The sequence below is a fragment of the Tachyglossus aculeatus genome, chromosome 7 (genome assembly GCF_015852505.1).
Source record: "Tachyglossus aculeatus isolate mTacAcu1 chromosome 7, mTacAcu1.pri, whole genome shotgun sequence".
Lineage (NCBI taxonomy): Eukaryota > Metazoa > Chordata > Mammalia > Monotremata > Tachyglossidae > Tachyglossus > Tachyglossus aculeatus.
In genome coordinates this window covers 44,442,202-44,455,250 of record NC_052072.1, presented here as the reverse complement: position 1 = coordinate 44,455,250, position 13,049 = coordinate 44,442,202, and the positions used below count along the sequence as shown (strand labels likewise).

Sequence of the window (13,049 nt, the reverse complement as noted above, 5' to 3'; positions counted from 1 at the left end):
CCTGTCCTGTTTCCCCTTACCCTGGTGGGAATGAGAACAGCACCTGCAGAGTGAGTGAATGGCAGCAAAAGCCGTGACTCTGGACACTGAATTCACGAAAAGAAATTCTGTTACTCTAATCACAGCTCCCTACTGACTTTTGTTTTTATTTTGTATATTGCATATTTATCCTTGTCCCTTATGATGTTTTACTGTTTTAGTGTTTTATTGCTCCCAATGGGTCATTTCCAGTCCTCCCCACCTCATGCCAACCACCAATAGTCAATAGATTGGGAACATGTGTCCAATTCCCTCCTGAAGTCTCTTTCCCAGTGCTCTACACACAGAGCACTTAATAAGTACAATTAATAATAATATCAATAGTAATTATTATTATTATTATGGTATTCATTAATCACTTACTATGTACCAGGCACCGTACTCAGTGCTGGGGTGGTTACAAGCAAATCAGGTGGAACACAGTCTCTTGTCCTTTGTGAGGCTCACAGTCTCAATCCCCATTTTGCAGGTGAGGTAACTAAGGCACAGAAAAGTTACTACTATTATTACTACTAGTATGAGCACAAATAAGTGCTAAATAAGTATGAAAGCTGATTACATTTCATCTCTTCTTACTCAACATTGTCTATTGGGTGCACTGGACTTTAATTTCCTCCTGTGAATAGTAATAACAATTGTGGTATTTGTTAAGCCCTTACAGTGGGTCAAGCACTGTGCTAAGCATTGGTGTAGAAAAATAGAAGCAAATCAGACACAGTCCCTGTCCCAAGTAGGGCTCATAGTCTAAGGTTGGGTAGGGACCATCTCTATATGTTGCCAACTTGTACTTCCCAAGTGCTTAGTACAGTGTTCTGCACACAGTAAGCGCTCAATAAATATGATTGAATGAATGAATGAATAAGGGAGAGGGAGAACAGGTATTTCACCCTCATTTCATAGACTGGGAAATTGAAGTGTAGAGAAGTTAAGTGACTTATCCAAGGACACACAGCAGGCAAATGGTGGACTGGGGGATGTAGTTCCATGGAAGTAGAAAAGACAGTCTTACCAAGCTTCATCTTGCCAGACTGTCCCCTTCCCTTAGGTTAGATTCATTCATTCATTCAATCATATTTATTGAGCACTTCTTGTGTGCCCAGCACTGTACTAAGTGCTTGGGAGAGTACAATACAACAAGAAACAGATACATTCTCTGTCCACAACAAGCTCACAGTCTAGAGGGAAGAGAGATATTAATATAAATAAATAAATTGCAGATATATACATATGTACCGTGGGGTTGGGAGGGAGGATGAATGAAAGGAGCAAATCAGGGCAATGCAGAAGGGAGTGGGATTAAAGGAGAGGAGGGCTTAATCAGGGAAGGCTTCTTGGGGGAGATGTGCCTTCAATAAGGCTTTGAATTTGGGTAGAGCAACTATCTGTCAGATATGAGGAGGGAGGACATTCCAGGGCAGAGGCAGGATGTGGGCGAGTAGTCGGTGGAGAGAATAAATGAGATTGAGGGACAGTGAGAAGGTTAGTATTAGAGGAAGTTGGAGGGGGAATCAGGGAATAGTTGGAGAATTTACTTTTTTTACCTTTAGCAACGGAAAGACCTCTGGGGAGTCTAAAGACTAAACTTGGGCACCCAGTGAGCCTCCTTCAGTCATGGTCCCAAATTCACTTCATTTAGCCCCTTCCCCTAAGGTTTAGACCCATGTAATAGGCACAGATGTAATTCATTCATTCAATCATATGAAGTAACTGAGACACAGAGAAGTTAAATGACTTGTCCAAGGTAACACAGCCGACAAGTTGTGGAGCCACTATTAGAACTCAGGTCCTCTCACTCCCAGGCCTGTGCTCTTTCCAGTAGGCCACCACGCTACTTCTTGTTATTCGTTGTGCTGCAATTGCCCTCCAGTCCCAAAACGGGGCCAAATAGGGAGATAAAGGATGTTGAAAAGCTTGACACTGTTTTGGGCTTTATGCCGGTCTGAGCTGAGCTTATTCTCTCAAAGACTCAGCCTTTCCAGGCTACGTCTGATCTGGGCCCTGCATGGCTCCTCTGATTCTTCCAAACATCAGTCTGATTCCTCAGCGGGGGACCCAGTCTCCCTAGATCATCCCCTCTAGAGTGTAAGCTCTTTGTGGGCAGGGAATGTGTTTACCAACTCTTTTATATGGTTACACTATACTCTCCCAAGCAGTTAGTACAGTGCTCTGCATGCTGTAAAGTGCTTTAATAAATCCATCCAGTTGATTGATTGATTGATCCATCTGGGGCCAGTGTCTCGGACCCCTGAATTGGTGGGAATGAACCCCTACCTGTCCCCTCTCTGCCAGGAGCTCTAGGCTGGACTGGGAAGGAGTTGAACCCATGGTATTTTGCTTGAACTATACCAATTTCAGGAATGAAGTGATCTGAATAGTCATTACCCTTCCAGTTCTGGCTCAGGGTCAGTCCACGCGTTTGAAGTTCTGCAGCAGAAGTTACGTCTGATGCACAAATGACATTTTGAAAGAAAGTCAGTTGTGGAAAAAAAAGCCCTTTTCCCAGTATTAATCTCTAATTCTAAGGGAATGTGGAAAATGTGGCTAAATCAGAGGTAATTTTCAGAGAGACATTTTCAGCCATGTGTCTCTGTCCCTGCTGGGCCTGAATCAGAGCCACATGGTTTTGGTGGATCTCTGCTGGCAGGGAATCTGAGTGCCAGAAGGAACTTCACTAGGCCAGGTTCCTGGCTCTAGTTAGAACTAATCTAAGTTGTTCAGGGTCTTCGGACTATTTCTGAAAACATCTTCCTTGGGGAGGTGAGGGGGAGGGATTCCATTATCACTGGGTTATGTGTAGTGGTGTCTCACACCTGGGGGTACCACTTACTCTCTCCCTGAATTTGGAAAAGTATCTCCATCTTTTGGGACCTGTTTCTCATTCTGTGAAGTGGAACAAATAGTGCCAGTGTCCTGACCAGCTGGCAGAAGGATCTGAATCTGACAATGTCTGAAAATCACTGGAGCTCCTGGGGGAAAGAGGACTAGCTACTTTCTCCATGAGGCTTCCATTATCTTCATCAATATCTTCTCATTAATAATGTCGCTGGCAAAGTTAAGCTTGGCCCCTGAATGAGGTGACAGCTGCGAAGGCTGTTTCACATTTAAAAAAATAGCTGAGAAACAAATAGCAGGGTGTAATCCAGGGAGAAAAAAACACTAAAAATAAAGTCATGGTTCAGCTATGCAGAAAGTGCCCTGCATTCCCATTAGAAGACGTTTCTACTCTATCATTCCCTTATTCACTTGTGCCTATTATTTATATCTACACCTCTATATTCTTAACAGGATAGTCACTGATTGATGACTACTGTTTTCTCCATTTGATTGTAAACTTTTTGAATGCTGGGGCTGATGCTTCTTAGAGAAGCCACGTGGCTCAGTGGAAAGAGCATGAGCTTGGGAGTCAGAGGTCATGGGTTCAAATCCCAGGTCCACCACTTGTCAGCTGTGTGAGTTTGGGCAAGTCACTTAACTTCTCTGTGCCTCAGTTACCTCATCTGTAAAATGGGAATTAAGACTGTGAGCCTCATGTGGGACAACCTGATCACCTTGTATCCTCCCCAGCGCTTAGAACAGTGCTTTGCACATAGTAAGCACTTAACAAATGCCTTCATTTTTATTATTATTACTCTCCCAAGTGCTTAGTACAGTGCTCTATATTAATGCATAGTATTGATTGATTGATTGATTACCAAGTAAAGTAATGAGCACACAATCAGCACCAATACCTTTGATACTTGGTATTGGCTGGGGAAAATACCTTGAGTGATCCCCCAAAACTGAACTTCTTCATTTTATTTCTAAATCTTGATTTTTCCCCCATTTTTCATCAGTGGATGCTCTAATTCAATTTACCTTCAGTTTGTCCAAGTCAGTCAATCAACGGTGTTCATTGATCGCTTACTGTGTGCAGAGCCCTGTACTAAACACTTGGGAGAATACAATACAACATAGATGGCAGACATGTTCCCTGCCCACAACGAGGGCCCAGAGAAATCACAATGGGACCGACAAAATGCTGGCATACCAATTCCCCTGATGGAACATCTCTTAAGGTTCCATCAGAATTAGAACTCTGAACCCATCCTCTTGGGTTCATGCTGGAACTGTTCTGGCCTGGGACCCCCTGAGGGTCTGCACTGAGACTGAGTGATTCTGAGACTTGAGTATCCTGGGGGAGCTTTGGATTCTGGGTCCCTCCCACAGGTGTAATGTGGCCTAGTGGATACAACATGGGCCTAGGATTCTGAAGAACCTGAATACTAGTCCCGATTCCACCACTTGTCTGCTGTGTGACCTTGTGCAAGTCACTTAACTTCTCTATTCCTCAGTTAACTCATCAGTAAAATGGGGTTTAAGACTGTGAGCCCCATATGGGACAGGGACTGTGTCCAACAAGATGACCTTGTGTCTACTCCAGTGCTTAGAACGATGCCTCGCACATAGTAAGCACTTAACAAACACCATTAAAAAAAAGATCCTTTCGTCAGTCAATCAATCAAAAATATTTATTGAGCACTGTACTGGGCACTGAGCACTGAGGATTGTATTAAGTTGGAAGACATGAGCCCTGACCACAAGGGATTCAGGGCTGGCTGAGCCCCTTGGGTCTGAAATCCAAACTGGGGAGTTCTTCTAACCTGTCAGGAAGGAAATGGAGGCCAAATTCATTTTGAGCCAATTCTGGCTCCCCCTCAGTCACCCGAATTATCTTGAACTTATTCTACAAAGGGCAGCAGTAAAATCTTCCACAAGGAGCCCAACTGAGGTGTTGCCAAGCTACTTATTTATTCATGCTCCCTTTCTCACATCTTCCCTCATTTTCCTAGACCCCTAACTCCAAAAGGAAAAGGATCTAGACAGGTAGAGGGACAATAACAGTTCCTTCCCACATAATTAGCAACTCAGTATCACTCATTTGCTCTAGGCAACTGCTGTTTTCTGGTTTATTAGGAGAACCATCTTTGACCAAGGCCTTTGAAGACTCACTATTAAGGGGAGGCATAAAAGCACTTTAAAGCACTTACTCAGCTCTCCTCCTCCTATCTTACCTCAATGATTTCCTACTGCAACCCAGCCCTGAAATGTGCCCCTCTAATGCCAACCTACTCATTGTACCTCAATCTCATCTATCTCACCACCGACCCTTGTCCACATCCTCCTTCTGGCCTAGAACCCTGACCCACTCCATATATGATGGAACATCACTCTCCCTATCTTCAAGGCCTTACTAAAACCACATAGGTTTACCTTCACATAGTCATATTCACAGAGGTAGGAGGACTCCAGGTCAAAGTGCATGAAGTAGAGTTTGATCCGGAAACCCTCTGGGACTGTGATATTCCAGATCATTTCGGAGTCACTGGGGTAGGATTCTGGATAGCTGGGCGACTGGATCTCCCCAAACAGATCGTTCAGTTCCACGGTGCTACTGAAAGCCCTCAGCAGAAGGGCACATAGAGAACACAGCCAAAGCCACCTGGAAAACAGGGAAGGAGAACACAACTGATCACCTAAATCTCAGGGAGAGAGTTTACTTCAGAGGCAATAATTAGTTTTACATTCACATGGGAACTCAGTGAATACCCCGTCAAGCACTGAAGAATTGATTACTCTCTCTACTACATGGCAGGAAGACATATTAGAGACCTTTGCAGCCTCTGAAGACTTCACTCTCTGAGGACCAAGGGGAAAAGGGGTTCCTGAGTTGCCAATGGGCCCTTCTCTGTGTTTGAGAAACCAGAGCCAGGGGAGCGGGGACCTGGCACCCAATAAAGCTCTTTGATAAAATAGTGAGGCTCAAAGGTAATAACTAGAGTATTTGTTAAGCGCTTACTATGTGCCAAGCACTGTTCTAAGCACCAAGGAAAATACTAGGTAATCAAGTTGTCCCACGTGGGGCTCACAGTCTTAATCCCCATTTTACAGATGATGTAACAGGCACAGAGAAGTTGTGACCTGCCCGAGGTCACACAGCAGACAAGTGGCGGAGCCGGGGTAAGAACCCATGTCCTATGACTCCCAAGCCTGTTCTTTCCTACTAAGCCATGCTGCTTTCCACTAGGTACTAGGCACATACCAGCAATAAATGGGGAAGAGACCAAGTTGTTTGCCCAGATCCCAAAATGAGTCAGTGATGATGCTAGGACCAGCATATCCTGAAACCTGAAATCAGAATCTTAGTGGGTCTTCAGGTGTAGGGTGACCTTTGGCTCAGTTTTGCATTGGATAATCAAGTGTTCAGTAGGTCTGTCTAGTACTGATTCAGGACTAGACGCATTTGTGAACAATATTTCAATTTTCTGCACTGATCCCCTTTCCGACAGGGCTCCTGCTGCTGGGTTTTGCTGCTAGGATGTGGCATCGAATTCACATGGGTCTTGAAGATGGGGAAACAGGGATGTGCCGGATGTGTAGGAGGAGGGAGCTTCAGGAGTGAGCAAGCATTTGGTATGAGAGTGAGGCACCTTGAACAGTGAGGCCTGAGAGGAGGAAAATGTGTGAACTGTGAACTTGAAAAGCAGCATGGCCTAGTGGATAGAACATGAGAACCTTGCTTCTAATCCTACCTCTGCCACTTGTCTGCTGCTTGTGAACTTGGACAAGTCATTTAACTTCTCTAGGCTTCAGTTTCCTCAACTGTAAAATGTGGTTTGAGACTGTGAGCTCCATGCGGGATGTGAACTACCGCAGCACTTATTACAGTGCCTGACACATAGTATGCATTTAACAAATACCATAAAAAATACAAAAGTTAAAAAACCTGGAGTGTAATGTGAGAAAGAAGCAAAGGATAAATAGGGGAAACCATGTAAAGTCCAGCACAGCGTTTGAGCCATGGAACTTAGTGACAGGATCAGTGTGGCCTAGTGAAAAGAGGATGGGCCCGGGAGTCAGAGGATCTGGGTTCTAATCCTGCCTCTGCCACTCATCTGCTGGGTGACCTAGAGGAGGTCACTTAACTTCGCTATGCCTCAGTTACCTCACCTGTAAAAGGGGAATTAAGACTGTGAGTTCCATGTGGGATATGGACTGAGTCCAACCTGATTGTCTTGTAACTACTTCAGCTCTTAGTACAGTGCCCAGAATATAGTAAGCACTTAAATACCATTAAAAAAATCTTGGTGCACAAACATAAATGAAGCCTTAATGACATTGAAATCAGACAGGACACAGGCCCACTGAAAACTGGACTATCTGATACAGTACTGGAAATCCTGCCATCCTATCAGTGACTGAGTCAAGTGAGGATCTCTCACACACTCCCTGATCATGCTGGTTGCTGCACTGGGAAAGGGACTCTGGCAAGGCTGAGGTGACCTGATATTCTCGAGTTCACAGCCAAAGAAGAGGCTTCCAGGTCAAGAGCCAGGATGTGAGGGAGGAAGAGAAAGGACAGAGCTAAGAAATGGAGAGGGAGAAAATCCAGTACAGACACTCATATACACACTGACATGCTCAGAGCAGATCCCAGCAACAGCAGCAGGAAGTGAGCATCCATCCCCGCGCCCCCTGACCAGCCCCAGCCCCACAGCACTTATGTACATATCTGTAATTTATTTACTTATATTAATGTCTACCTTGCCCTATAGACTGCAAGCTCACTGTGGGCAGGGAACGTGTCAGTTTAGTGTTATAGTGTACTCCCCCAAGTGCTTAGTACAGTGCTCTGCACACAGTAAGCGCACAATAAGTACAATTGAGTGAATGAATGAAGAATCCAAAGATGAGGGAGCAGCAGTTAGCTCCAACTTTCAGCCTCAGTGGCCTAGAGTGTGGCCTGTGGACTGGAAAGGCGGGAAATCTCAGCTCTGAACACAGTAAGTGCTCAATAAATACGATTGAATGCATGAATGAGTGAATGAAATCAGGAGAACTTGGCCAGTAATGGAAGGAGACTCCTCCTCTACCAGCTGTTGTCTGGACTGGCCTCTCACTCACATCTGTCACCACTGCCCACACGGCCTCCACAGCCCAGGGCAAGACTCTGCTGGGGCTGGCGGCAGTGAAAGCAGAGTGAACAAAAGTGCCCCCTTCAAGAGAAGGGGCTTGGGAAGCAGAATGATCAGGTGGAAAGGACATGGGTCCTGGAGAGAGAGGATCTGGGTTCTAATCCCAGCTCCGCCATATGCCTGCTGTGTGACTTTGGACAAGTCGCTTGACTTCTTTTTGTTCCATTAGCTCATCTGTAAAATGGGGATTAAGACAGTGAGCACCATGTGGTTCGTGGACTGTGTCGAACCTGATTAGATTTGGGTAGGGACTGTCTCTATATGTTGCCAACTTGTACTTCCCAAGAGCTTAGTACAGTGATCTGCACACAGTAAGCGCTCAATAAATACGAATGAATGAATGAATCTACCCGGCATTTAGTACAGTGCCTGGCACATAGTAAGCACTAAACAAATGTCATAAAAAAAACCCCAAACTCAATGCTAATACTGTGTATTACAAGGTACATTTCTAGTAAGGGAGGGAAGGAATTGTGATGTTTCTGTTTTTTCATCTGAGTCTCTACTTCCTAAGTTTGGAGTAAATTTCCTCTAACATACAATAGGTCTTATGTGCACACACATACACACACACACACACAAACAAACAAAGCTTAAAGATAAGATTATAAATGGCAATGTTAACTCTCCATCAGTTTTCCCTCATAACTTCCAAATTTCTGGGTGTATTAGGCATGGAATTGTCCCTAGACAACCTGCTATCCCATTGCAAACAGGAAATAAAGTGGGTGAATCTGAAATAATGCTAGTAATAATAATGGTAGTATTTCTTAAGCACTTACTATGTACTAAGCATAATCAGGCAGGATGCAAGTTCCTGTCCCACATGGGGCTTGGAGTCTAAGTAGGAGGGAACACAGGCATTCAACATTCATCTTACAAATAAGGAAACTGAGGCAGAGAGATGCTAAGTGACTTACCCAAGGTCACCCAGCAGCCAAGTGGCAGAGCCAAGACTAGAACCCAGGTTCTCTGATCACAGGTCCATGTTCTTTCCACTAGGCCACACTGCCATGTACTGGTCACAGCTCCAACACATATTGCCCTATTTTTTCCAAGCAAACTAGGCTGCCAGAAGGCATGTAAGACTTCCTGAAGAGGGAAAGAGGAAGGGTACCCACCTCAGGCCCCCACCCCCAGCCCTCAGCTAGGGCACATTTCCTCTTCATGAAGGCCTGTCCTCTCTGAATTCTCATGCTGTCCAGCACCCACAGGAGGTGTAGACCAAGGTTTGCTCACCAACCAGAGATAGACCTTCCTGTCACAGGTGCACCTGCTCCCTCAGTTTCCCTGCAGCCAGGCTTGGGAGGGGGATCACCAGGGTGAGGGGCTCACCTAGCCCCAGGTAGTTCAACTGCTCAGAATGGAGACACCAACCCATGTCTCCATCCTCAGGGGTGGTGGTGCAGGAAGGGTTAGAGAAGCACCAGGTTCCCACCTGGGGAACGGCAATGGGAGCCAGTAATTTGAGTTTACAATGAAGCGTGTTTCTGGCCCCTTGAGAATCATTCATTCAGGGAGCAGCAATCTCTAGTGACCCAAGGGAGCCTCTGCTCCTCAGAAAAGGTCTAATTTAAACCCAGAAACTCGCCTTCAAGTCAGCAGGCTATAGCTCCTAACTCTCAGAGCAATCTGTTCCTGTTTAAAAGAAAATACGAATGAAAGGGGACTTTAGATACTTAGACATTTCTGAGAAGGGTGTTCCCTCTTCTATCCTATCACACGCGTGCACACGCACACATGCACACACTTAATAGTTACCCACAATTACATAATAAATACAGATAAAACACCCCATTTCTCCATCAGCAGGCTATAGCTGGGTTTTTGGTAGCCTATTGAAGGCAGTCTGGGGTGGGTTGGCATCACATAGGGGAGAGAGTTCAGGTGTATGTCCAAGGTAGGTGCCATTTTGGAGGCAGGGGTTGCTTGGTCCTGGAGGTCTGGTCAAAAAAGCAACTGTCACTCCAAACTGGCTGATCCCCCCTGCAGACATGGCTTCCAGAGCTGGGCATAGAAGCCTCGTCCCTCCCTACTGGACTAGTTGCTCAAGCCAGGTGGCACAGAGCACTCTAGAGTGGCCAGAAGAGAAGAGGGTTGAACTGTAACTATTTGAGCAGGGGCCTGAACTGACCAGACAAATGCAGCTAAACCGACCAATCAGATTGAATAATCATGGTATTTGTTAAGCACTGACAGTGTGCCAGACACTTTAATAAGCACTGGGGTGGATATGAGCCAATCGGGTTGGACACAGTCCCTGTCCCATCATTGGGTTCACAGTCTTAACCCCCATATTACGAGAAGCAGCGTGGCTCAGTGGAAAGAGCATGGGCTTTGGAGTCAGAGAGCAAGGGTTCAAATCCCGGCTCCACCACTTGTCAGCTGTGTGACTTTGGGCAAGTCTCTTCACTTCTCTGTGTCTCAGTTACCTCATCTGTAAAATGGGGATTAAGACTGTGAGCCCCCGGTAGGACAACCTGATCACATTGTAACCTCCCCAGTGCTTAGAACAGTGCTTTGCGCATAAGTGCTTAATAAATGCCATTATTATTATTATTATATTACAGATGAGGTAACTGAGGCACAGAAAAGTGAAGCGACCTGCCCAAGGCCACACAGCAGACAAGTGGTAGAGCCGAAATTAGAACTCATGACCTTCTGACTTCCAGGTTCATACGCTATCCACTATGCTATACTACTTTCCACTATTTAGAATGTAATGTGAATTGGGAAAGGCTGGAAGAAGATGAGTGACCTAGGGCGAGTCTCTTAACTTCCCCGTGCCTCAGTTACCTCATCTGTAAAATGGGAATTAAGATTGGAAGCCCTATATGGGGCAGGGACTGTGTCCAACCTGATTACTTTGCATCTACTCCAGTGCTTAGTGCAGTGCGTGGCATAGTAAGCACTTAACAAATGCTATTAAAAAAGATACAAAAACCCATAGGTGTCTGGGGAATGATAAAGTTTCTCTTTCAATGAAGTCCAGAACACTCTCTTTATGAAGTTTAGATCTCTTTAAGAATGGTTTGGTGCATCACATTTCCTGATTTACCAGTCAATTGCCTCAGATTTGCTGTAAATTCAGACATTTACATGGAATTGTAAACTTGGGACAAGTTTTCGTTTTGTTAAATTGAGGTTTCACTGGCAGGTTTCTGAAGGTTCACAAAACCACAGAACCAAGCAGAGGGAAATTGATTTCTTCTCTGTTCAAAACAAACTCACACACATTATAGAGAGAGATTAAATAAACTCCCTTTCAGTGGAAGCTAGGCTAGAAAAGTCGAGTTACTGTAGAAAGGAGAACCCTGCCCTAGCCAGGAGGGAAATGCAAACTTCCCATTGCAGTGCCACTGAAGTTTCTGAGGAGAGGCTTCTCTTCCAAGTTACATCTTTCAGAGTCTAAGGAAAGTTCCATGGAAAAATCAAGCCAAACAGCCCTCTTTCTCTTTTAAAACAAAAACCCAAGAGCCAGCCCAGGAGACACACAGTGAGAAAGTCAACTAGAGATTTCTGTGAGGTTCCTATAGGAGAGAAACCATGCCCAGGTTTAGAGGATAAACAGCACCACTCTCGGCTGCTTCAGTAGGTCAGACACATTCACAATCCGACAGCCTGGCCCACATGATACCGTTATTATCCAGGAGGAGAGACCCCATCATCCACCACCCAGGATATTGCCGGGCCCCCTGGCACTCACCTCATGTTTCTGCCTTGGGTGCTTTGGCTTTGATTAGCTGTTTCTTCCCCCCCAGCCTTATTTGTCTGTGATCCTTTTCCTGAGGTCGGTCTTCCTCCCGTCTCTCCTGTGCTCCACTGTTTGCCTTATCTTTGTTCTGAGGTCCGTGTATGTGTCTGTGGAGTTGGCTTGGCATTCTCCATGCAGGTCACGCCTTCCCCTGCCTGCAACAGATTCCTACCCCCCACCCCCCTTCCCTGTCTCTCTCTCTCTCTCTCACTCTCTCTCTCTCCTCTCCCTGTCATCTCTGCCTGTCTCTTTCTCTCCCTCTTTTCTCTTACTTTCTCTCTACTCTATCTCTTCTCCATCTTTTTCTCTTCCTCTCTCTCTCCTCTGCCTTTTCCCTCTCTTTTTCTGTTTCACTCTCTAACCTCACCAAACGGAATCTGTCCTCCCTATCCAGAAGTCTGTTCCCACTGTTCCCCTCCTCTCTCCCTGTGGGACTGACTCAAACACTTCAGAGAAAATCCTTGGGCTCAGTAGGTATTTGTGTTAATAAATCTGTGGTGGGGGGAGAAAGGGAGGGAGAGGGAGAGAGAGAGAGAGAGAGGGAGAGAGAGAGAGAATATGCTTGTTTTGGCTCCTTTGCCAGATGGCTACAATTTGTTTCCCTTTGGAACATGCTGCAAAGACATAGGCAAACGAATACAAAAATAAAATGCCAATAAAAGAACAATAACAACAGCAACAAACTGAAAGAAAAACACAATGTCTACACATGGGTAGAAATAGTTTACTAGAAACAAGTCGAGAAACAAAATCCATACAGCATGTCTCCAAATAACTGCAGGTTTCCTAGGAGCAGAGTCACTGGCAAAGAATTCAAGGAAGCATGAATTCCTTTTGCTGGACCGTTGTTCTTTACAACTCAAAAATAAAGCCTTAATAGTTGTTTACTAACTACTCTGTAATCATGCCTTATAACATCCAGTGGTCTAACCCACAACAGAGAATTTATTATAAGAACAAAAAACAACTGATAGCATGTGTCTTTTGTGTAAACATATATCTATGAACCATAAGAAAATGAGACACTGCCTATAATCAGAACTTATTCCAAACAGAAAGGATTCTCCAAAGTGTCAACATTTACTGTTTTATGGTATTTGTTAAGCGCTTACTATGTGCCAAGCACTGTTCTAAGCACTGAGGTAGATACAAGGCTATCAGGTTGTCCCATGTGGGGCTCACAGTTTTAATCCCCATTTTATAGATGAGGTAACTGAGGCACAGAGAAGTTAAGTGACTTGCCC

At 45.0% G+C, this 13,049-nt stretch overlaps 1 protein-coding gene across 3 annotated transcripts in view; it reads right to left on the bottom strand.

Annotated features, from left to right (window-relative positions):
• Positions 1-11,917, bottom strand: part of MASP1 (mannan binding lectin serine peptidase 1) — a 78,241-nt gene extending 66,324 nt beyond the window's left edge. For all 3 annotated transcript variants that reach the window (XM_038748877.1, XM_038748876.1, XM_038748878.1), the window contains exons 1-2: positions 11,758-11,917; positions 5,290-5,518 (exon numbers count right to left, since the gene is read on the bottom strand). In XM_038748877.1, coding sequence (XP_038604805.1) covers positions 5,290-5,518; positions 11,758-11,762 — 234 coding nt within the window. In that variant the 5' untranslated portion in view covers positions 11,763-11,917. The remainder of the gene's footprint in view (positions 1-5,289; positions 5,519-11,757) is intronic.
• Positions 11,918-13,049: the final 1,132 nt, after the last annotated feature.